Source organism: Daucus carota, chromosome 1, assembly GCF_001625215.2.
Source record: "Daucus carota subsp. sativus chromosome 1, DH1 v3.0, whole genome shotgun sequence".
Taxonomy (NCBI): domain Eukaryota; kingdom Viridiplantae; phylum Streptophyta; class Magnoliopsida; order Apiales; family Apiaceae; genus Daucus; species Daucus carota.
In genome coordinates this window covers 44,312,271-44,335,470 of record NC_030381.2, presented here as the reverse complement: position 1 = coordinate 44,335,470, position 23,200 = coordinate 44,312,271, and the positions used below count along the sequence as shown (strand labels likewise).

The 23,200-nt window shown below is 41.6% G+C and overlaps 3 protein-coding genes across 6 annotated transcripts; all 3 read left to right on the top strand.

Annotated features, from left to right (window-relative positions):
* Positions 1-1,819: 1,819 nt before the first annotated feature.
* Positions 1,820-6,888, top strand: LOC108205092 (elongator complex protein 4). 4 transcript variants are annotated; one of them, XM_017374880.2, is made up of 9 exons: positions 1,820-2,018; positions 2,692-2,846; positions 2,955-3,181; positions 3,331-3,412; positions 4,856-5,006; positions 5,460-5,538; positions 5,680-5,839; positions 5,920-6,011; positions 6,284-6,844. In XM_017374880.2, the coding sequence occupies exons 2-9, from the start codon at positions 2,714-2,716 to the stop codon at positions 6,449-6,451; spliced, it is 1,092 nt and encodes a 363-aa protein (XP_017230369.1). In that variant the 5' UTR covers positions 1,820-2,018; positions 2,692-2,713; the 3' UTR covers positions 6,452-6,844. The 4 variants fall into 4 exon arrangements, with proteins under 4 accessions (XP_017230369.1, XP_017230366.1, XP_063941712.1 ...); XM_017374877.2 differs by having other exon boundaries at positions 1,821-2,018; positions 2,685-2,846; positions 6,284-6,888; XM_064085642.1 differs by lacking the exon at positions 1,820-2,018 and adding an exon at positions 2,083-2,186 and having other exon boundaries at positions 2,685-2,846.
* A 128-nt stretch (positions 6,889-7,016) lies between these two features.
* On the top strand, positions 7,017-11,168 carry LOC108223166 (cysteine-rich receptor-like protein kinase 26). Its single transcript, XM_017397286.2, has 7 exons — positions 7,017-8,148; positions 9,098-9,229; positions 9,427-9,545; positions 9,639-9,849; positions 9,969-10,206; positions 10,618-10,771; positions 10,860-11,168. The coding sequence occupies exons 1-7, from the start codon at positions 7,263-7,265 to the stop codon at positions 11,166-11,168; spliced, it is 2,049 nt and encodes a 682-aa protein (XP_017252775.2). The 5' UTR covers positions 7,017-7,262.
* Positions 11,169-14,362: 3,194 nt separating this feature from the next.
* Positions 14,363-15,669, top strand: LOC108205091 (uncharacterized). Its single transcript, XM_017374875.2, has 2 exons — positions 14,363-14,857; positions 14,941-15,669. The coding sequence occupies exons 1-2, from the start codon at positions 14,363-14,365 to the stop codon at positions 15,547-15,549; spliced, it is 1,104 nt and encodes a 367-aa protein (XP_017230364.2). The 3' UTR covers positions 15,550-15,669.
* Positions 15,670-23,200: the final 7,531 nt, after the last annotated feature.

The window sequence follows — 23,200 nt, the reverse complement described above, 5'->3', positions numbered from 1 at the left end:
TATTTTGGAATGGTTTCCAACCTTTCAGAAACTTATTCTTACTTAGAGACATCTTAGTTTAGATATTTAAATATTTTAATTCGAACGCATATGTAATTGTCTTATTTATTTTATGACATATTTTTTCTGTTAATTAAAAAATTTAGGGGAATTATCTTGTATATTGTTTTTTCAATCTTATTTTCAAAAATACTACCTTATCCAATCTTATTTTCAAATCTCTAAAATATTTTCAAAAATACTACCTTTTTGAAAATATTTTCCAAAAATACGGTGGTTGCATATGCAACCATATATGCAACTACAAATCCTGATTTCAAGTTTCAGATTTCAAATATCATTTTCGACCTCATCTTTGGTGTCGATATATATATATATATATATGGATTCCAAATATGAGGTCGAAAATGACATTTGAAAACTGGAACTCGAAATCAGGAATTCAGTTGCATATGGTTGTATTCAGTTGCATATGGTTGCATTCAGTTGATTCTATTGCAATCTAATGGCCCCGCCAGGGGCACACCATACATCCGTTGCAACTTACAGTTTTCAGTTGCATTTAGTTGCATATGAGGTTGCATTTAGTTGCATATGAGGTTGCATTCAGTTGATTCTATTGCTATCTAATGGCCCCGCTAGGGGCACCCATACTTCAGTTGGAACTTACAGTTTTCAGTTGCATATGAGGTTGCATTTAGTTGCATATGAGGTTGCATTTGGTTGATTCTATTGCAATCTAATGGCCCCGCCAGGGGCACCCATACTTCAGTTGGAACTTACAGTTTTCAGTTGCATTTAGTTGCATATGAGGTTGCATATGAGGTTGCGTGCAACCTCATACGCAACGGAAAACTGTAAGTTGCAACTGATGTATGGGTGCCCCTGGCGGGGCCATTAGATTACAATGGAATCAACTGAATACAACCTCATATGCAACCATATATGCAACTACAAATCCTGATTTCAAGTTTCAGATATATATATATAGTCCAACGATGAGGTCGAAAATGACATTTGAAATCTGAAACTTGAAATCAGGATTTGTAGTTGCATATATGGTTGCATATGCAACCACAGTATTTTTGAAAATATTTTAGAGAAGGTAGTATTTTTGAAAATAAGATTGGATAAGGTAGTATTTTTGGAAATAAGATTGAAATCGTGGTTATGAATAAAAAAAGCCCAAAAATTTATTTAGAAAAAGTAACAAAAATATATTAATTCAGAAATATATCTACTTACTTAGATATTTTAATTACCTAATTTAAATAGTTATCTTGATAAAAATAAACATTTTAATTTTCACAGGAATTTATTTTGAAAGAGAAAATTATAAATATAAAATTTGGATATCCTTTTCATTCCAAATAATAGCTGTTTTGTAATTTTGCATTTAACTTGAGGTGCAAAAGAAATATATTTCTATATATTACATTCTAATTTATTTAACAAAAACATAAATATTAAATCCTTCTCATAAGAAATTTGAAAACAATACTATATAAAAATAAGTTTTTTTCCATCTCAAATTACGTCTAAAAAATTGAAACGACTTTTTACAAATAATAAATATTCACATATTCATATTAATCTTTACTATACACAAATTATATATCTCTCTCCTATATAGATAGTTAAGATAAGAAGAAACTGCAAAATGATGGAAAACATAATAAATAATTTTAATAATGTTTTTGTATAGGAGTAATATTTTTGTGTGTGGGTTTTTCTATTTCTTTGAAGGCCAGGCCGGGATTCCCATTGTGTAACTTTGTTTATAATAACTTCTGTAGTAGTTATCAACGAGCGTCAAAAGTAGTAACGCAGCCCAACCCAGGTGAGTACTGTTCGGCCCAAAAACGGTGCATGTGTCGATGGACGCGCCGTCAAAACAGCCCATTCTTCTTCTTGCCATGTTCTAAAAAGCTGCTACGCCTATTCTTTGTCGTTGTCTTCAAACAATTTCTATACACCACAGAAAAACAAAAACACGCAAAGTACAACTAAGTACTCAAGTAATCCTCCTGCTTCTAATCTGATATCTTTCTGGGTTAATTCATTTTTAAGTTAGATATTACTGATTAATTTTTTTTAATGCGGGGTAGGTGTTCGACGAAAGTCCCCTTAGAGCACTTTCCTCTTGTGTTGAGAATTATTCACATATACAATGACCCTTTAGTCTAGTAATTATCGGAACTCCTCTGAATTTTACTCATATTTTTTATTTATACTATAATGTTGAAGTCAATTGGCTTCCTTCTCTTCACCATTTGATGATCATACATGGTTTTAGAAGTCTTTGAGTATTTTTCTTTGCGCTTGGTTGGTAAAACGCTCTTTCTATGATTAAAACAGAGATATCAAAAAGGGTGAAAGTGAAGTAATTTTTGATTGTATCTGGTTGTAAATTTGTAATGATTAAATCTATGATGGTTATAAGCCTCAAATGATAAAGTGACTTGCAAATTTGAAATTAAGAAAAAAATGCTAGGGATGTATTAATTAATTAAGTAATATTAACTAATACGTTTAGCTATTCAATCTTGTTTCTCCTGTGAAAGCTTTTATGTGGTTTTGTTTTTTGATTGTTGGGGTTACAGCTAAAGATCTGTACTCTTTGTTCCTTTGCAGTTAAAGTTCCAGATACATTATATTGGAAGTTTACTTAATTTCTGTTTTAGCTTGTAGGATTGACTTTAATTGAGTTCACATGGCTGCTACTAAGACTCGAACAAGTAGCTTTTCTCGTAATTTTTCAGCCGTGCCCTCTTCTCGGACACCTGGTCTTAAGAATGGACCAAACGGGACTGTTTTTGTTTCATCAGGAATACCGGATCTTGACAGTATTTTCTCATATCCACCCTGATATTAATACTTATTCGCTTATTTCTTCATTCAGATATGTTGTTTGTCTGGTTCTAATTTTTTTTGTCCTTACCGATGTTTTGTAGAGATTCTAGGAGGTGGGTTTCCTCTGGGAAGTCTTGTGATGGTGATGGAAGACAGTGATGCACCTCATCATATGCTTTTGCTGAGGAATTTCATGTCTCAAGGGCTGGTCCACAACCAACCTCTTCTGTATGCTAGTCCTGCAAAAGAACCTCGATCATTTCTTGGTACTTTACCAAGCCCGTCAACATCAAAAGATGACAAGACACGTGATCATGATGTCGGACAGGTGCCCCTTTGTTTACAAAGACGCGCGTTAAAACAGAAACATCCCTTAGTGACACATCTACTTGTTTTAGATCCACAGTACTTGAGTTAAAACTGGTAGTTATTATATATAAAAAAGATAAGCAATCTAAGAAAATTTATACCTTGTAGCTGTCGGAAAATGGACTGAGGATTGCATGGCAGTATAAAAAGTATTTTGGGGAACAACCGACGTCGGATCATCAAAGTCGAGGTAACCATTAGCAGAGACTCCGTATATACTTAAGATTTTATATGCTAAGAATATGTCTCTTGCAAAATAGATTACAGTTGGTAGAGTTTGAAGAAGCTATGTTAACTGTTATTAATGTAACGTTGAGATGCATTGTTGTGATGCATGTGTAGGTATGACAAAATAATCCGATCCAGCGGATGCCCGATCCAAAACCCGAAAATTTGGATATACCGAACCAGATATTTTGGATTTGGATTTCGTGTTTACCTATTCGATATCCGATCTGAAATTCAATCCTAACCCGAAATCCGAAAAAAATACCCAACATACACACACACATGTCATATATACTATTGGAAATCTGTGTAATATGTCCCAATTTAAGAGGTCACTTTTATAATATCCTTTTAAATTCAATAATAATAAATGTGTTCTGTAGTACTTGTCAAAAAATTATAATTAATATGTTTTATAGTTAAATTTAATCTTATTTAAATAAAATCATTTATATATATACATACATTTTTTCAAGTATATTCTGGTTAAAATAGAAACTAAAAATTAGTTAGAGCCTCTTTTTAAATCGTAAACTCTATAAGATGTTGAATGCTTATTAATTGATGTAGTTTGTGTGAGATGATGTATTGTAATCCTTAAATAAATCATATGATTATTTTTCAATGTTTTTCAATACTACAATGCTATTAGTGTATTAAATTTTAATTTTCGGATTTCGGGTTTCAGATATCAGTTTTCGGGTATTTTGGATATCCAATCCAAAAAATTTGGGTTTCGGGTATACCCCAATCCGATCCAAAATCTATCGGATCGGGTTTGGGTATGGATAAAAAATTCGGGTTTGGATGTGGATTATGACATACCCGACCCGATCTATCCCGATTGCCATCCCTATGTATGTGTGTGGTTCTCACTAATTTCCATTAGTTTTGTTATCCATTCCACATAAAGTCTTGATATAAAAAGAAGTATTTCAAATAACTTGTTTACCCCCACGATTGCACGTAATAAGGAATATGTTATAAACATCCCCTAAGAGGACATTCTCCGTCCACAAAGTCAGACTATCTTTCAGGTATGTGCTGAAATAACAACAGAACATATGGACCGACTTTATTGCAGGTGCATGTTTTGTGTGATATCCAATGTTGAAATGGGTTTTAAATATTAATATAGTTATATAGATATAGGTTGAATGCTGAGTTGCATGTAAATATTCTTTTGACTAGTTTATCACCCTGTATTTGGAGTGAATCTCGAATTATTAAAAAGGTATCAAGGTTACTTCCCTTTTCCGAAAAATACTTTAATTTGCTAATGTTGAAACACTAGTTTGTGACATGGCAATTGCAGTTTAGGTGGTTTCTTACGTCTGTGAAGTTCATGCATAACAGATAGTGATTTAAATTTGTACACATAGCTCATATGCAACTTGTTGTGCAGATGTAAAACTTGAGTACTGCAATGAGTTTGACTTGCGGAAGCCCCAAGATAGACACTTTTTAAATGGACAAAGGATTGAATGCATCAGCCTTCGAGAATGTTCAAATATGTCCACTCTTCTTGACCACTGTTCAACCTTTTTATCTCAAAGGTGTCCATTTTTTTTCTCTAATCATGCAGTCGGTTTTTCCTTTTATGAATTTCGTTATTAAGGATTAAGAACTTTGAGTGTAGTCTAGAATTCGAAATTCGAAATTAATGTCAAGTGTAATATAGTCTGATTTTACTTACAACCTCAAAGCATATAAATTCGAAATTAAGTGGACATCTTCTTGATTTTGCTTGCAACTAAGCATATAAATTCAAAACTAGAACCAGAGGATGGTTCTTCATTATTATACATAGTCAACTCTGCCAAGCTTTGTTAGTGAATATTAAAATTAATAATATTAACCGAAATAATCATCATTTACCGTATTTAGGGCCCCGCATGAGTCTGATATATATTCGTATGACACTTAATACTGCTAGATGGTTTGGGTGCATTTTTGTCATTAAATCAAGTATTCAGCCCTTACTTTTTCTGTCACGATTATGTTTTCAGACAGGAGAGCAATACAACCTGTGCTGGACGAATTGCTATACAATCATTTTGTTCGCCACAATGTCACTTTTCTGACTTGGTTAGTTATATCATTCAATCAATTTTTTTTTAAGTAATTGATTATGACAATTTTATGGTAGCTGCAACTCTTGTGAACATTTTGCAGTATCAGAAAATTAACCTATCAATGTCTGACAAATGATGAACAATACCAATGTAGGACTGGGATATGCTTTCTTTCATTAGATCCTTAAAAAGCATTATAAGAGCTTCAAATGCAGTTGCTGTACTTTCATTCCCAGCTTCCCTGCTTTCCTCATCATTCTCAAAGCGGTGGCAGCATTTGGCTGATACTTTGCTGTCAGTCAGAGCAATTCAAGGTACATTTTGGGCTTTTGAAATGACAGTATAGTTACTTCCTGTTTATCATTAATTTATATAATTTTAATGAGTAAACCAGACGAGGACAAAGAGTTGGCAAAACTGCTCACTGGTTACCAGGACATGATTGGCCTTCTCAATGTACATAAGGTTGCTCGATTTAATACACAGGTACAGAGGTTTCTTTTTTTTTTTTATATTAAATCATTGCATAAACAGACATGCGTTGAATCCTTTATTTTTCCTATTATCATGTAAAACTGCTAATAATCTTCACACTGGACGTGTATAATATTTTAAAGTGTAATGAGATTGGATTCAGTTTTGCGCAGATTATCCACAACTGCTAAACTTCATAAGTTTTTTAAATTCTTCTTACCACAGATTAGTCAATATGTGTTGCATGCTTTACCAATATACTCATTGGTAATCTTTATGAGCAGGTTCCTGTTATTTTAGATGCAACAACATTTTCTATGAAGCTGCAGAAAAGAAGGTTCTTAGTCTTGGAATGTTTAAATCAAGCCCCTGTAGATGGTTCCAGTGGCAGTTCATATGGAACCACTGGTAGTTGTTCTGGATCTTCGAAGACAGGCTCCCTTGACTTTTAGTTGCTAGCAGGTTTAGCCAGGGGAAGTCACTCCCTGCTTGCATTTTCTCATTGGTCTGGTCTATGGTAATTTTGACTGGTGGAAGGATCCTCCGCTCCCAGCAAGAAATTAAAGAACCTAAAGGACCACTGCTGTTGTACCCTATATATAGTATTGCAAAGCATTGCACTAAATACCTGAATTTGGGTAGATGAACAAAGACAGCTTGGCCTGCCCTTGATGTGATATTACTAGCATTTCCCTAATATACTGGCAGTCGGCAGATGCGTTTGTAAGGGAAATGATTATCCTATGGATGGTTTGAATGTTGTGTTAATAATGTGAGGTAGATCATTGTTTAGCAGCCTTAAGTTACAGTGTACTCTGATTACTATACACCGAATTGTTCAGTTAGTTTGTTGCACCAAATGTTTTAATATAGGTTCCTATATTTTTTACTTTTTGTTATAGGTGAGCTCTTGCGATATCCGTGACAGTTAGAACTCTAATTACGGAAGTCGACCCTCGAAACACCTGCATTTTTCCGGATCTCTTCAAAGTATACCACTATACCCACAAAACCAGTTCCTAAGCAAGCGGTTTAGGAAGATAAGCAGTACCTGGGTTTAATTATTCATATAAGCAATACCTGCTCTTAAGACCTTGCCAAATGGCTAATTCACTTCAGCTAAGTAATTGACTAATCTTTGAATTGAACGACAAGTACAAGAAAAATTCATAATTGCTGACATTTACTAGCTACTACGATGACGATCAGTTGAATTTGACTTGGTCCAAAAAATCCATAATTTATCTAGGTCAAGCATTTCAGATGTCCAGAACTGTCTATATGAATCATATTACATCTCAGATGCGTATCTGCCATGCAACAATTATCTCACATTTTCTCAAATTTCAAACCGGAACCAGATATCTTCTGATGACGAGGTATAAAACGTATGTTCTCTTCATACTCTGCACGTTCTTACAACTATTTGTTCCGAGTATTGCTCAAGAAACCGGCACGACTAATATTTCCTGTAATTACAAGTATAATCAAGAGTACACAAACGACAGTGAATTTCGGAAAAATATCGAAAAGATTCCTAGCGTTTTGAATAGCACTGGAGCCTCCGAGAATACTTTCTTTAACTTCTCGATTGGAAATGAAACAGAAACTGTAAATGTCATTGCTCTTTGCAGAGGTGATCTCATTCTCGATACGACGAGGTGTCAGTCCTGTCTATCAGCGGCTTACGAGGAGCTAGTAGACAAGTGTACTAAAGAAAAAGAGTCGATTATATGGAAGGACGAATGTATGTTGAGATACTCGGACCGAAATATTTTTAATATAATGACGACTGAGCCCAGTGATACTGATAACAATGATGGTAATGCCACGGCCAAGAATTTCGGGAAGAATTTGAGGTGTTTGTTGGATAAACTCCAAGCAGCTGCTGCTGCAGGCACTTCTGAGATGAAAATTGCTACTGGAAATATTAGTGTTCCCCAAGGGACGACGTTCGGGCTAGTGCAATGTACTCCGGATTTTAGTGCTCAGGAGTGCAAAGATTGCTTGGGTGAAGCATTTGGAAAGCTGCCGGATTGTTGCATAAATAAAATTGGAGGACGAGTTGTTATGCCGAGCTGTAATGTTAGATATGAGACTGGATCAGCTCCGTTTTATTTCAGAACCGCAGCGCAAATCCGTGGAACAGGTTACATTCTAAATCTTTATCTGATATAAGGTGTATCATTCTCGACTATCTTAACTTCAAATTTATGTCGAAAATTAGTGCTCCAATAAGCTCTCGGGAACTTTTCAAAAATTAGAGAGTTTGTAAAAATTCATAATAATTCAATTAATTTCGGATTTTGATGATTTTGAATGATTCGGAAAACACTTTCAATTGCTTATAACTTTCGTTCATGTTGTCTCCTCATATCATGTTTCGAAATATTTTCGAAATAATAAAATGTATTTATAACTCATTTTTTTAGTTTACATTCAATTTTTCAAAAATATTTTGAAACATGATATGAGGACACAACATGAACAAAAGTTACGAAAGTTATAGACGATTGAAAATGTTTTCTGAATCATCGAAATCCGAAATTAATTGAATTTATTACGAATTTTTACAAGATCTCTAGTTTTTGTAATCTATTAAAAAATTACAAAAAATATTTCAATAATTTGAATTTTATTGTTTTAAAATGATCTTTTCGTTCTCTACAATTTTCGTTCTTGAAGAATTTTCAAAAAATATTGTTTAGAGAGTAAAAAAAAAATTAAATAAAGGTTATCTACAATTAATTTTTTAATATTGTCCAAATTACCCTTGAACTTTTAACGGAAAGGGTGCAAATGATGGGCCAAAAATAGTAAAGGGATGCACAATGCAATTATAAAAAATATAAGTAATAAAGTAATTTTGACCAAAATCAGTGGGGGTGCAAAACACACAATTAAATTTTTTTTAAAATAATGACATAGGAACCTATCGAATATGCTTAAAAGGAGCTGATCCTTGGCCATTGATGACCAGTGAGCTAGTGTGCTCAATTTTTAAGTCCGTGCGTATTCAGATTTTTACCAGCTCTGTACCGCGTATATTTGATGTCAAAACACACCTTTAATAATAAGCAGATGTGGTTGATGTGCAGGAGAATGTGGTGATGGCAACACAAATATCACAACAATTGTTATTGTTGTCATTTCTACCAGTTTAGTTGCACTAATTTGTATGGGATTATACATCTACTATTCAAGAAAGAAGAACCAAGGCAGTATTGATGGTATAATTTTCAATTGATTTGAGTAATTCTAACTAAAGTTCAAATTCATAACAATGTAGGAAATATATGACATGAACAGTTTAATAAATCTTCCTTCTCTGAAGAGAGTAAAGATAGTCTGAGTTTAAGTTGGACTGCTGTGTGGCACTACACAATAGGATTTCGTGCTGATTAGTATTTCTATTTTTTCTTTTAAGGTTGGGAGGAGATAAACGAAGAATCCTTGCACTACGATTTTGATGCTGTCAAATCTGCAACAAACAATTTTTCACCTGTGAACGAACTTGGAAAGGGTGGATTCGGAGTTGTTTATAAGGTACATATAGGATTCTAGAAAAATCAGTTTTGAATCCTCTTGTGATCTTATTGATGCTTAAAATATAAGAATCTACGTTTTGAAACATTTCAGGGGAGGCTTGCTGATGGCCGAGAAATAGCTGTGAAGAGGCTGTTACAGAATGCAACACAAGGAGAACGAGAGTTCAAAAATGAAATTCTACTGTTGGCAAAGCTTCGACACAGAAATCTGGTCAGGCTTCTTGGCTATTCACTTAGAGCAACAGAAAGGCTTTTAATATATGAGTTTATTGCCAATGGAAGTGTTGATAATTTCATATATGGTAACTCCTATAATTATCTCCTATGAGGGACTTCAAACTAATTTCTTTGATATTTAGCTTGTGCGTTACTTTTTTTAAAAAAAATAGCTAAAAGAAATACTCTTTTGTTCTACCATCAGATAAAGAAAAGCGTAGCAATTTGAATGCAGAGACAAGGTTTAAAATTGTAAGGGGTGTTGCTCGGGGACTTCAATACCTCCATGAGGATTGTCCTCTTAGGATCGTACATCGCGATCTAAAACCTGGCAACATTCTCCTAGATACAGAAATGAATCCGAAAATAGCAGATTTTGGTTTATCAAGGTTGTTTGAAGCTGACCAAACTCGTGCTGCTACAGATAGACCTGCGGGCACACTGTAAGTACCAATACGTGTACTCCTTTTTCATGGTTAAGATCATGTATGCAGGGCAGCAGGGGTGGTGGAACCAATGGGAGGCTGAAGCCCCCACTGAGCTGAAAAAATCAGTTTTTAAAAAAAAATAAAATTAAGTCGTGTTTTATCCCTAAGAATCTGTCTTTTTCCAATTTGAGCCCCCGTCTGATCTAAATAATCAGTGAAAATAGATTATTCTAACTTTGTGTCCCAGGAATTTATATTCCTTGTTCCGCAACTGCATGTATGTATCTTACATCTCCCTTTCCATCTTTCACTTTACCTGTCACAATGGACAATTCAGGCCATACATGGCACCAGGTGGCCTCCAGACTAGACACATTAGTCGTTAATGCTATCATAACTCTATTAATTTATAACTGATTTTTGCAGGGGCTACATGGCACCAGAGTATGTATTGCACGGTCAATTTTCTGTTAAATCAGATGTCTTTAGCTTCGGTGTTGTGGTTCTGGAAATCATTACCGGCCTGACGAAGGGTTTTCAGAATGGAGAAACTGAAAGCATAGAGTATCTTTCAAGCTATGTAAGTTTTTTCAACATATACAAAACAAACCGACTTTGGTGATAAAAATATATTGTAAACTACGAATCATCTATGTTGGTTTCTCCAGGTGTGGAAAAATTGGCGAGATGGAAAGGCATTGGACGTGATAGATCCCATCTTAAGGGATCAGGGAGACTCGACTCGTGACATGATAAGATGTATCCACGTAGCATTGCTTTGTGTTCAAGAAAATGCAGTTGATAGACTGACCATTGATAACGCCAATCTCCGATCCCGGTCCTTCCTCCGCCGTGACTGGTGGTTCCGTGGTGCAGCTGCTGGATGGGAGCCTACAAAACAACGCCGGCGGGGGGGTTTTGCCCCGAAGCGCCTCCGGCGTGAGAGTAAGCGTGGGTTTCGGAAGGATAAAGATTAGAGAAAGTGCTATCTATATGTGGTGGGTGAAGGTGTTTGGCTGGTGGTTGCTGGTGGCTGAGAGTGTTTGAGTGTATGCTGAGTGTAAGTGTGTGTGAGAATGAGTGTAGAGAATGAAGTTAACCCCTAAACTCTTTATCCTTGGTCTATTTATAGGCCAAGGATTAGGGTTCAAGGGTGCGTACCTGGATCCTGGTCCTACACGTGTAGGGGTTTGATCCCCTACACGTGTCCAGGTGTCAGCGTAGAAGTAGTATTTTGGAATGTTCCCTGGCTTGTCTCTATCGCCAGTAGTTGACCGTTATGTTTGTCTTTATCGTGTCAGTCTGTGCTTTGTGCAGTAGGTGTCGGCTGGTACATGTATATCCGGGCGAGTAGCAAGTTCCATGTACCCGGGTAAGCAACCATGTCCGGGTTGTATCACTTGTCAGGGCTGGGGATGCCTTGTGGTGTTGGCGGCTACCCGGGGTGGGAACTCCTCAAGAGGACCCGGGTGTTGCTTCTGAAGGACTCGGGTGTTGCTTGACCGGGTTATACCCTATCATTTGCCCCCCACTCCCTTATATAGATTTTCTATGTGAGGGAGTATAGTATCCCGTTCGATCCGGATATCGAGTGAAAACTTCCGTCTTTCCCGGTCCAGGTCGACCCGGGTAGGGGTTTGGGTCTTTCGCTTCTGCCCCCCTGCTCGGGCAAGTCCGGGTGAGAAGTGAGGTTGTTTTCGCTTTTGCTTTTCTGCCCGGGTCCGAACAGGTAAGAGGTGCCCGGGTACGCAGCATTTAAACCGTTCGGAGTCCTTTGTAATTCGAAGGGACTTCACAGTTGTCCGTTTTCGAAAATCGTGCTATCGCGCCTTTTGAGGGGCGATAATAATTACTGTTGTAGTAACTGTTGCTTGTCCAATAGAGGGGTGCCACGTGGATAATGAAGTGACTGCTATATATAGGGGTCTAACCCCTTACTCTTCTTTTTTCATTTTTACTCTGAGTTCCCTCATTTTCTTCATATTTCTTCTTTGCGCTTTTGCCACCATTCGTGCGTTTGTTTTTCGAAAAGCTTCGCTGGAGTTTCAGAGGTCATTGTCATCGCAGTTTTTGCTCCGTCGCCGGTTAGCACGGTAAGTTCCCTTTCTGCTCTCTTTGCTTTGTCTCTTTTATTTCATACCCTATTGTTGCTGTTTTGCACGAGTTTTCTTTTCGAAATGCTTGTTTTTTGGTGCGTTGATCGTTGTGTAGATAGTTTCGTGTGTTGTGTACGAACCGCGTATGTGCTTGTGGTGTGTTTCGTTTATAGGTTTTGGGGCCTAGGCTTTATTTTGGAGTTCTTAGCTTCTGGATTTTGGTTTTGTGTTCTTGGTGGGATATATGTATGTATATGTGTATAGCGGTTAGGGTTTGAAGTTTGATCCATGATTTTGGTTTGAAATGATTTAGAAACTGTTTGCGGCTGTTGGGATTCTTGGGGTTTTGACTGAACCCGGGTAGGGATTTCTTGCCCGGGTTGGGTAGGTGGCATGAAGGTTTTTATGTGGATGGGGGGATTACCCGGGTAGATGTTTTGTTGTTTCTCGGTACTTGTCAACTTTTTCATGATAGTGTGGTTGTAGGCTCGGGACCCGGGTAGCGTTTCGGTGACTAGGAGTCTTCTCTCCTTGTAGATATGAGAATGGAACCCGGGTAGATTATCTTGGTGAGTCCGGGTGGTTATTCTTAATAACCTCTTCCCCGCGTAAGTTTGAAAGAGGAGGGACCCGGGTAGCTGTCGTCGCATTCTAGTAGTTCTTTGACTTGATGCTTTTCACGTAGACTTAGGCAGGATCCGGACCTATATAAAATTTGTAATAAAATTGGTTGAATGTTTAACTGACCCGGGTTCTCGTTTTCCTCTAGGTCTGTGGTCCGGATCCATAAGAGAGATATTGTTGCTTTTTCTGGGGTGCCCGGACAATATTCGAGTGATAGTGATCTTGACGAGCATCAATCACTAGCAGATCGTGCTCGTGAAAAGATGGCCGAGAGGGAGATAGCTGTATCCGGGGTTGTGTCGGAGTTTCAAAAGGTGGCTAAGGCCGAGGGGAAGCAAGTGATTATGACCCCGGAGGGTATATGGATGGACACAAAGTCTTATTTTGTCGCCAAAGCGCCACTGGCCGATGAGAGGGAATTTTACCGGGGCATAGCTTCTTTTTACAAGTTTAAGCACCCGGATGGTCCTCTAGGTCCTTACAAAAAGGAGGAGTTTGACGAGCGGTTTAAAGAGTATGCTGTTTCCCGGCCTCCTTATTCTGTGAAGAGTTCTTTTAGGGAGTTACCGTGGGAAGTTCAGGATCGATTGATCCGGGTTTCCTTCCAGCTCCCGGATGCGGTTGAGTGGAGGTTCCCTGAGCCCGGGGAGAGGATTTTCCATCGTCCCGCCGACGGATTCATCCCGGTGTGGATGGAGCATTTGAGGTCCGGGTGGAACCCGAGGTGGCACTTATTTTTCAGGCACCTCTGTAAGTACGAGTATAAGTGTTCCCCCATGCAGATCACTCCGAATGCAATTAAACTGATGACCTGGTTTTTGTGTGCTTGTAATAAGATGGGGTATCAACCTACGTTCAAGCTTTTTCACATCCTCTTCCAGTTCAAGAAGTCCGGGGAGAAACCACTGTATGAGCTCCGCTTCCGGTCCAAAGAATGCGGTTTTGGGCCCGATTTTCTGAAACCCGTGATGCACCAGTCTTCTTTGAAGAACTGGAATCGTGAAGTGTTGATGCTGAAAGGTTTGGATATCCACTACATGCCTTATCTTGTCACAGATGATAAGTTAGTCAAGACGAATTTTAATGCCCCGGGCGCATCTGGGAAGTTCCGGGATCAGCTTAGGGGGTTTTGTGAGTGTCTCGGGCAGCAGTTGACCCGGGATACCTTTATGCAATTTGACAAACTGCATGAATGGGGGTGTAAGTATAATCCGGATTAAAATCCTTCCATACTTGTGTTTTTCTTTCCTCTTGTTTGTTTCCTAGAATTGTTAAGTAGCCCGGGTAATCATGTTACCCGGGTCGTCTTCATGTGTTTTGTGTACTTGTATTTTTCTTGCCCTTTTTCGCTTTTCGGAACTGTTAAGTAACCCAGGTTGTCTGTCGCTTTCTAACCCGGTCATTGTCTGTCTGCAGGTTTGCCGTATTTTGATAAAAACCTGTGGAAGAGTATGGCTAACGAACACTTTGCTGCTGCTCTGAGGAACCTGGGGGGAATTCATTCGATCCCCAAGCCTACTCCTAAGCCTAAGACCGGAGCTGGGAAGAATGATGAATCCGGGTCCTCCAGGCAAGAGGCAACCGGTGGTGAATCCAGAGCTGCAATGGAGAAAATTGCCTTGGGAGAGACTGAAGAGGTTGCGGAGCCTGGTAGCCAAGAGTTGGTGACCCGGGGGAGGAAGAGGAAGCAGGGCTCGGCGCAGAAGGCCCCAGCTAAAGTTCCCAAAGTTGGCCGGGGGAAAGGGGTTCTGCTGGATTCTGACTCGGATTCTGATGATGAAGATGACGATGGGGAAGGTGCCCGGGTTTCCCTTGGGGCCGGGAAGTACTCTGCCCGGGAAATAATCAAGATAATGTCGGAGATTCCGACCGAGGAAGACTGGGTTAGGATGGATGATTCCGGGATGGTGAGCACTTTCAAGGAACTGGGGAGTCTTTGGGGTCAGGTGAGTATGTCTTCACTTTTGTGTTGTCTTTTGTACGCTCTTTCTTCTGTATGTTTCTGATCCTGTGAATCCGGTGTTTGCAGCTGGGGTCTCGTCTAGCCGGGTTCAATACCATTGCTTTTAACTTGATAAATTCGGAAAGGAGCACTGCTGAGACTTTTGGGGCGAGAGCCCGGAAAGCTGAGTCGGACTTGGCCCTGGAGAGGTCGGCTAAGGAGAAGTTGGAGTCCGAGTTGGAGAAGCGGGTGAAGGAAGCCGAATCCCGGCTGGAAGCTGAGTGGAAGCGGAAACTGGAGGATGCTGAGACCCGGGCGGGTGATTCTGAGAAGAGGGTGGCCGGACTCGAGGGGGATGTGGAGAAGCTGAGGAAACAACTCGAGGACCGAAAGGAGCCAGAAGTTGTGATTGCTGATTTCAAGGAATCTGAAGAGTATAAGGGTGCCCTGGCCAATGCTGCAGCTGCGGAGGTTGTCCGATGCTGGAATGTTGCCGAGAGGCACATCAAAACGGATCCGGTGGCAGATCTGACCAGTTTCATCAACCTTTATATCCAGGCCAAGGATGATGTTTCGGCCGGCAAGGGTGAACCTGAACCCTTCGAGGGTCCTTCTTCGAGCTTCATCGCTCCAGCCAATCCGGTCGCTCCCGTCGATGCGGCTCTTCAGACAAACAACCTTCACCCTGCTACTTAGCCACTTTTTCTTTAATCTTGAACATGTTCTTTGAAATGATCTTTTGTATTCCTGGATGAATTTTTGCCGGATTTGAATATTTATCCGAGGTCCGTGTGGACCCGGGATGTGGATGCTTTCTTTGCTGCTTTCTATCAAATATTTTCCTGTCATATTTGTTTGTGAATGCTTTTGTATGCTTTATGTGTTCCAGATTGGCCGTTTGCAATATTTCTGTACTTAGAAAATTTTCTAAGTAATTGTAACGCAGGTGTGCCCGGGTCATGCGTACCCCGGGTGGATTGCTTTTAGGATACTTTGTACTTAGAAAATTTTTCTAAGCAGAAATAATTGTAGTTGTATCCGAGGTAGAATGTACCCGGGCTGATTGCTTGAAATGGTTTTGTACTTGGAGATTTTTCTAAGTAGGTGAAATATGTAGACCCGGGCGACGTCTACCCGGGTAGATTGCTTCTGTTGCTTTTACGCTTAGAAATTTCTTCTAGGTAGATCACACATGTGGGCCCGGGCAACGTTTACCCGGGTTGATTGTTTCATATATGTTTGCCCTTGGAATTTTTCTAAGTAATGAAATAGATGGATCCGGGCAACGTCTACCCGGATTGATTGCTTGAATATGTTTGCATTTAGAATTTTCCTGAGTAGGTAAAAATCGATGGACCCGGGCAACATTTACCCGGGTAGATTGCTTTGACATGTTTGTACTTAGAAAACTTTCTAAGTAAATAAAATAGATGGGCCCGGGCAATGTTTACCCGGGTTGTTTGCTTAAATATGTCTGCACTTAGAATTTTTTTCTAAGTAAAAAGTGGATGGACTCGGGCAAGTTCTACCCGGGTTGATTGCTTTAATGTGTTTGGACTTAGAATTTTTTCCAAGTAAATGAAATGGATGGACCCGGGCAACTTCTACCCGGGTTGATTGCTTTAATTTGTTTGTACTTAGAATTTTTTCCAAGTAAATGAAATGGATGGACCCGGGCAACTTCTACCCGGGTTGATTGCTTCTTTTAGCTTTTATACTTAGAAATTTTTCCAAGTTAGATGATTGCATGGATGGACCCGGGTAGATCTTTCCCGGGTTGGTTGTTGATATTGCTTGGTTGCCTTAGAAATTTTCTAAGTAAATAATAGCACAGATTCATCGGTAGCAAAAGACTTCATTGATATTAAAACTATTACACAGCTTTGAGAATGATCAAAAGTACATGACTGCTTTTAGGTACATATGGCTGTCTTCCGGGATCCTTCCTACTCGTTGATTTTACTGATAGAACTTCCTTAACCTAAGACCATGCCAGGTGTTGGATACTTCTGATCCGTCCATATGCTCCAATTTGTAGGTGCCCGGCCTTAGGACTTCCTTGACTTTGTAAGGGCCTTCCCACTTAGGCATCAGCTTGCCTGTGTTGGTTGGATCAGAGGCTTCGGTGTCTCGTAGTACTAGGTCTCCTGTTTGAAAATTCCTAACCCTGGATTTCTTGCTGAAGTGATCCCGGGTCTTCTCTTTGTATTTTTCCATCCTTGTGATTGCTTGATCTCGGACCTCGTCTACCAAGTCTAGATTGACCCGGAGTCCTTCTTCATTGGAGATTTCATCAAAGTTGATTGCTCTATAGGAGGGTGACCCGACTTCTATCGGAAGCATTGCTTCGGTTCCATAGGCTAACTTGAATGGAGTTTCGCCGGTGCTCGTTCGGGGACTGGTTCGGTATGACCAGAGAACATGTGGTAGTTCTTCCGGCCACTTGCTCTTGCTTTCCTCCAACCTCTTCTCAATTCCTCTCAAGAGGATCCGGTTAGTAACTTCTACCTGGCCATTCCCTTGAGGGTAGGCGACTGAAGACTTCTTGTGCTTGATGCCTCTTTCAGCCAGGTAGCTTTCGAAGTCCGACCCTATGAACTGGGGTCCATTATCTGAGACCAGGACTCTTGGTAGCCCGAATCTCATCAGGATGTTGTCCATGAACCGGATGACATCTTGCTGGTTGATCGTCCGCATTGCCTTAGCTTCAACCCACTTGGTCATATAATCGATGGAGACAAGCAAGTATCTGAGGTCTCCTTTAGCCCGGGGGAAGGGTCCCATGATGTCTATTCCCCATACGGCAAAAGGGATCGGGGATAGAACTGAAGAAGGTAGGACAGGGCTTACCCGGGGTACGTTGCTGAACAGCTGACAGTTCTTGCATTTTTTCACAAACTCCATAGCATCTTGGTGTATAGTTGGCCAGTAGTAGCCTTGCCGGATGATTTTATATGCCAGGCCTTTCGCCGACATGTGATCTCCACAGATCCCTTCGTGAACCTCCCTTAGACAATATTCGGCCTCCTCCGGACCTATGCATTTCAGGATTGGGGATGAGTAGGTCCGGCGGAAGAGTGTTCCTCCTTCGACAAAAAATTTGGCTGCCTTAGCCTTCAGCCGTTGTGCTTTCCCCTTGTCTTCGGGTAACTCTCCCTTCTCTATGTAGTTGATTAGGGGAGTCATCCAGGTAGGCTCGTTGTTGATTTCAAAGATTTCTTCCTGCTCTATTGTTGGCTTGTGCAACTCTTCGAAATAGACTGAGCTGTCCAGATCCGCCGAATTTTGGACCAACCTGGAGAGGTTGTCCGCTTCCGCATTTTCTTCTCTGTTGACTTGCAAAATTTTGCACCCGGGGATCAGGGCAAGGTAGCTTTTCACCAAGGCTTGATACCTGGTTAGAATCGGGTCTTTGGCGAGGTATTCCCCATTCGTCTGCCTGACCACTATTTGGGAATCACTATAGATGGTGAGGTTTCGGATAGACAGGGTCCGGACTAACCTCAATCCTGCTAATAGGGCTTCATACTCTGCTTGATTGTTGGTTGCTGTGAAGTTGAAAGAGATTGCTGTCTTGATGGTGAACCCATCCGGGCTCTTCAGGATTAGCCCGGCTCCTGACCTTTCGGTTGTTGAGGAGCCGTCGACATGGAGCATCCAAGACCCCGGGTTGGACTCTTCCGGGGCTTCTGGTTCGGTTTCCATGGGAGTTGACTGGTTTTCTGGGAAGTTGCATTCCACTACGAAGTCTGCCAGGACCTGGGCTTTGACCGCTGTCCGGGGTAGGAAGGTTAGGCTGAATTGGCTAAGTTCAATTGCCCAGTTCACTAGTCTCCCGGAGATGTCTGGCTTGTGAATGATTTTCCTCAGCGGTTGGTCCGTGACGATCCTGATTTCTCTTCCTTGGAAGTAATGTCTGAGTTTTCTGGATGCGGTGATCAGTGCGAAAGCAAATTTCTCTAAGTTGGGGTATCTGGTCTCCGCATCCTTGAGGACTTGGCTGACATAGTAGACGGGCTTCTGCTGCCCGGCCTCTTCCCTGATTAAGGCTGCCCCGACGGAAAAGGGCCCGGCTGACAGGTATAGGTAGAGAGGTTCTCCGGGTAGGGCTTTTGTTAGGATCGGGGGTTTGGACAGATATGCTTTGATTTCATCAAGGGCTCTTTGGCAATCCGGGCTCCATTCTACTAATTTCTGATTTTTTGCCCCTTTCAATAATTCAAAGAATGGTAGACATCTTTCAGCGAGTTTTGAGACGAACCTTCGAAGTGCTGCTAAGGACCCTGCTAGCTTTTGGACTTCCCTCTGAGTCCGAGGTGGTTGCATCTCTTGTACGGCTTTGATCTTCTCCGGGTTGGCTTCGATACCCCGGTTGCTTACCATAAAACCCAAAAACTTTCCAGCTTCAACTCCAAAGGTGCACTTGTCCGGGTTGAGCTTTAGCTTAGTTCTTCTCATATTCTCAAAACATTCTCTAAGATCTGAAATGTGACCCGGGACCGAAGTGGATTTGGAGATTATATCGTCGACGTAGCATTCTAGATTTCTTCCGAGTTGGTCTTTGAAAATTTCATTCATCGCCTTCTGGTATGTAGACCCGGCGTTCCTTAACCCAAAAGGCATCAGTTTGTAGGCATATACTGCTCGGTGGGTTATGAAAGCTGTTTTGGCTATGTCTGCTGGGTTCATCTTAACCTGGTTGTACCCGGAGAACGCATCCATAAAGCTTAGCATCAGGTGTCCTGATGTGGCATCAATAAGCTGGTCTATGCTTGGTAGAGGATAAGGGTCCTTGGGGCATGCCGCATTCAGATCCGTGTAGTCAACACACATCCTCCATTTCCCGTTTGCTTTCTTTACCATGACTACATTAGCTAGCCACTCCGGGTATTTGATTTCACATATGATATCCGCCTTTATCAGCTTGCCAACTTCCTCATCTATCGCTTGCTGCCTCTCCGGGGCGAAATTTCTTCGCTTTTGTTTGACCGGCTTTTTCTTAGGATCTACATCCAAGCTGTGCATTGCTAGAGATTCGTCTAACCCGGGCATATCGTCCGGGCTCCAGGCAAAGACATCTGCATAGTCCCGGAGTAGTTGGATGAGTTCTTCTTTGAAAACGGTGTCTAGGCCTTTCCCGATTTTGATTTTTCTCTTCGGGTTGTCTTTCTCGATCAGGATAGACTCGGTTTCGACCGCGGCTTCGACCTTGGTTAATTCTTGTGCCGAGATCATTTGTTGGATCCGGGCATCGGTGTTCTTTTCAACGAAGTTTTGAGCTGAGCCCATGGTTGCTTTTTGGTTGTTTTGTTTAGGATCAGGGTTGGTTGCTCCCGGGTTATGACAACCCGGGTCAAGATCGATGACTTGGACTTCACCCTTAGGGTTTGTTTTCGGGTAGGGTCGATGCTTCTTGTTACTTCTCTGTTTTTGGAAGACGGTAGCCTTTCTCTTGTTGTCCATGTGGGTTTCTGCCATAACTAAGGCTTGGCTGTAACATACCCCGGCTGTTTCCGAATCTCCTTTGACTTCGCCTACCCCGAATGGAGTTGGGAATTTGAATTTCAGGTGCGTGACAGAGGTGATGGCTTCGATTTTGTTTAGACCCGGACGGCCAATGATCACATTGTAAGAGGAAGGAGTGTCTGTGACATAGAATTTGATCATATGGACGACCTGGGTTGGGGCTGTTCCAAAACGAACCGGGAGGTAAAGAGTTCCTAGGACCGGGACGATGCTGTTCCCGAATCCGTATAAGGGATCCTCCCTGTAGTCGTTCATCCGGATGTTCCCTAGTTGCATTCGGTCCATGGTATGTTTAAACAATATGTTTGCTGAGGAGCCGTTGTCGACTAGGATCCGTCTGACCTCATTCTCGGCTATGTCCAAAGTTACCACCAGGGCCTGATTGTGACCCCGGGTGACACCCTCGAAGTCCTTGCTGCTGAAGGAAATGACTTGTTCGGGGAAGGCTTGGATGGACATGATTTCTTGACATGAGTCCGGGCTGGGAGGAGGGGAACAGGATCCCCCCAAGACCACATTGACTATGTTCTTTTGTTTCCCCGAACCATCCCCTTTGTTTGCTGTGTTCCGGGCTATGTATTGCCCCATGTTGCCTTTGCTGATTTGTTCTTCAATGAAATACTTGAGGGATATGCAGTTTTCAGTTTTGTGACCATGAGTGCCATGATAGTCGCAATGTCGGTTAGCAGGTCTGCTCTCTGGAGGAGTCTGCATAGGTTTTGGTGGGTAGTAGAAGGGTTTGTCTCTGATTTCTTTGAGTATATCCTCCCGGGATCTATTTAGCGGAGTCCAATCGGGTTCTGGTTTTGGCTCTCTGGTTGCTTTGTTTGGACCGGGGTCACTTCTGGACCCGGATCCTGGTTGGCTGGTTCTCTTAGAACCTGATTGCTGGATGAAGTTTGTCTGTCTGTCTGGTTTGAATTTCTTGTCCTGGTGATATTCTTTCCGGGGTCTATCCTCTACCTGCTTTCCTTTCGAGCTACCCTGTCGGGTCATTCTCATGGCTTGGAGTACATCAGTTTCCTTGATGAATTTGGCAGCCATGGCATAGGCAGCCGCCAGGCTCTGGGGTTCTTTGTTGATCAACTCGACAACATATCTCTCATTTTGTTCTGGGTCTAGGTTTCTTCTGAAAATGCTCAAAGCCTCACGCTCGTCCAGGTTGGAGATTTTGTTGATTGCTTCCTGGAAACGTTTCATGTAATCTGAGAGTGCCTCATTGTCATACTGACGAACCGTTTCCAGGTGACACATATGAAGTTCATGTGTCTTGTTTGCTCGGAACCTTCTGAGGAAGGCTTCCCTGAAGTCTTTCCAGGATCCGATGCTCCGGGAGGGGATCCGGCTGAACCATCTCTGGGCCCCTCCCTTGAATGTGGATGCGAAGAAGCGGCATTTGGTCAGATCATTGTAGTAGTAGATCAGGGCTATCTGTTCAAAGTAGTGTAGGTGTTCCTCCGGGTCTCCCAGTCCATTGAAGGATTCAAAGTTGTAGTGTTTCATACCCTTTTGTCGGGGTATGGATTCCAGGGAGTGGCTGAAGGGAGTCAGGGTTCCCCCAATTTCAAGCCCGGCATCATTTCCGATTTTCCGGTTGAGTTCATTGATCATGTCCCTGAGGTTGGTTTGTCCCGGTCTCTCATCCTCGTCGTCAGAGATGAGTTCGGGTGTTGTTTCCTTCCGGTAGCGCTTGGACCGGGATCCTTTTGTCAACTTTTCCTCTTCGAGTTGAATCCGGAGGGCGATTTTTTGCTCAAGTTTTTCTTCTTCCTCTTTCCGGATTTGTTCTTTCCTTTCAGCCAAGATCTTTAGCCGGGTTTCCTCACTTTCCTTTTGTTTCTTTTTCTTTGCTTTGTCTCCGATCCGGTCAAAGACGGAACCCCGGGATTGACGGCTGTTCCCGGAGTCCTCCGACTCACCAATGTCCTCAAGTCTGCGGTTGCTTTCCCGGCGATCCTGGTACTGTCGGATGGCCTCAGCCAAATCCTCTTTGGTGAGCTGTGATAGGTGGAGGGTGGTGATCGGTACGTCGGTGTACTTGTATTGGTTCATTTCGATAGTGACCCGGGCGTCATTGGGGTTGATGGTTTGATTCTCCTCCGGGTTTACATGGGTGAAGAGAGGTCCTGAGGCATGATCCTGGTTCGGGTTATCCTGGTCTGCCTGAGGGTTGTCCGGGTTCTGGGGAAGACCCAGGTGGGAGCGTGTTCTTTTTGCCATGGTTTCAAGAACTCACACAGGGTGTATGGTTGCTGTTTTGGTGACAGTGCTCACAAATAGTATGGATAGTGATAGGATGCCAGAAATAGTGTGCACAAGTAGTCAACTTACTATTTTCAGAGATACCACAAATAGTTAAGTGACAAAATGTGTGCAGGTGTGAGACAAAAATATTTTATGTGCTACAGACAAGATTAGGGTTTTGCTCAGACAGGGTTTGCTAACATGCACACATCAAGAAAAGCCATGGCTGAGGGTTTTGAGAAGCTGGGTGTTTGGTGAGAGCTTACAGGTGTGATTTCGGACCCCCGTTTCGGGGGCTTGTTGTAGGAGATGAGTCCAGTGGCACCGTGACCACAGGACAGAGGACACCTTCCCCTCCTTCTAGCGCCAAATGATAACGCCAATCTCCGATCCCGGTCCTTCCTCCGCCGTGACTGGTGGTTCCGTGGTGCAGCTGCTGGATGGGAGCCTACAAAACAACGCCGGCGGGGGGGTTTTGCCCCGAAGCGCCTCCGGCGTGAGAGTAAGCGTGGGTTTCGGAAGGATAAAGATTAGAGAAAGTGCTATCTATATGTGGTGGGTGAAGGTGTTTGGCTGG

What these genes read in the sequence shown, in the direction of transcription:
- LOC108205092 (XM_017374877.2), top strand. Translation starts at nt 2,714, where the DNA reads ATGGCTGCTACTAAGACTCGAACAAGTAGCTTTTCTCGTAATTTTTCA. An exon ending in AGGAATACCGGATCTTGACA is followed by an intron (nt 2,847 to 2,954) that starts GTATTTTCTCAT and finishes GATGTTTTGTAG; the next exon opens with AGATTCTAGGAGGTGGGTTT. An exon ending in TTGCTCGATTTAATACACAG is followed by an intron (nt 6,012 to 6,283) that starts GTACAGAGGTTT and finishes CTTTATGAGCAG; the next exon opens with GTTCCTGTTATTTTAGATGC.
- LOC108223166 (XM_017397286.2), top strand. Translation starts at nt 7,263, where the DNA reads ATGTCCAGAACTGTCTATATGAATCATATTACATCTCAGATGCGTATC. An exon ending in AGCGCAAATCCGTGGAACAG is followed by an intron (nt 8,149 to 9,097) that starts GTTACATTCTAA and finishes GTTGATGTGCAG; the next exon opens with GAGAATGTGGTGATGGCAAC. An exon ending in TAGAGTATCTTTCAAGCTAT is followed by an intron (nt 10,772 to 10,859) that starts GTAAGTTTTTTC and finishes TGGTTTCTCCAG; the next exon opens with GTGTGGAAAAATTGGCGAGA.
- LOC108205091 (XM_017374875.2), top strand. Translation starts at nt 14,363, where the DNA reads ATGGCTAACGAACACTTTGCTGCTGCTCTGAGGAACCTGGGGGGAATT. An exon ending in TGGGGAGTCTTTGGGGTCAG is followed by an intron (nt 14,858 to 14,940) that starts GTGAGTATGTCT and finishes CGGTGTTTGCAG; the next exon opens with CTGGGGTCTCGTCTAGCCGG.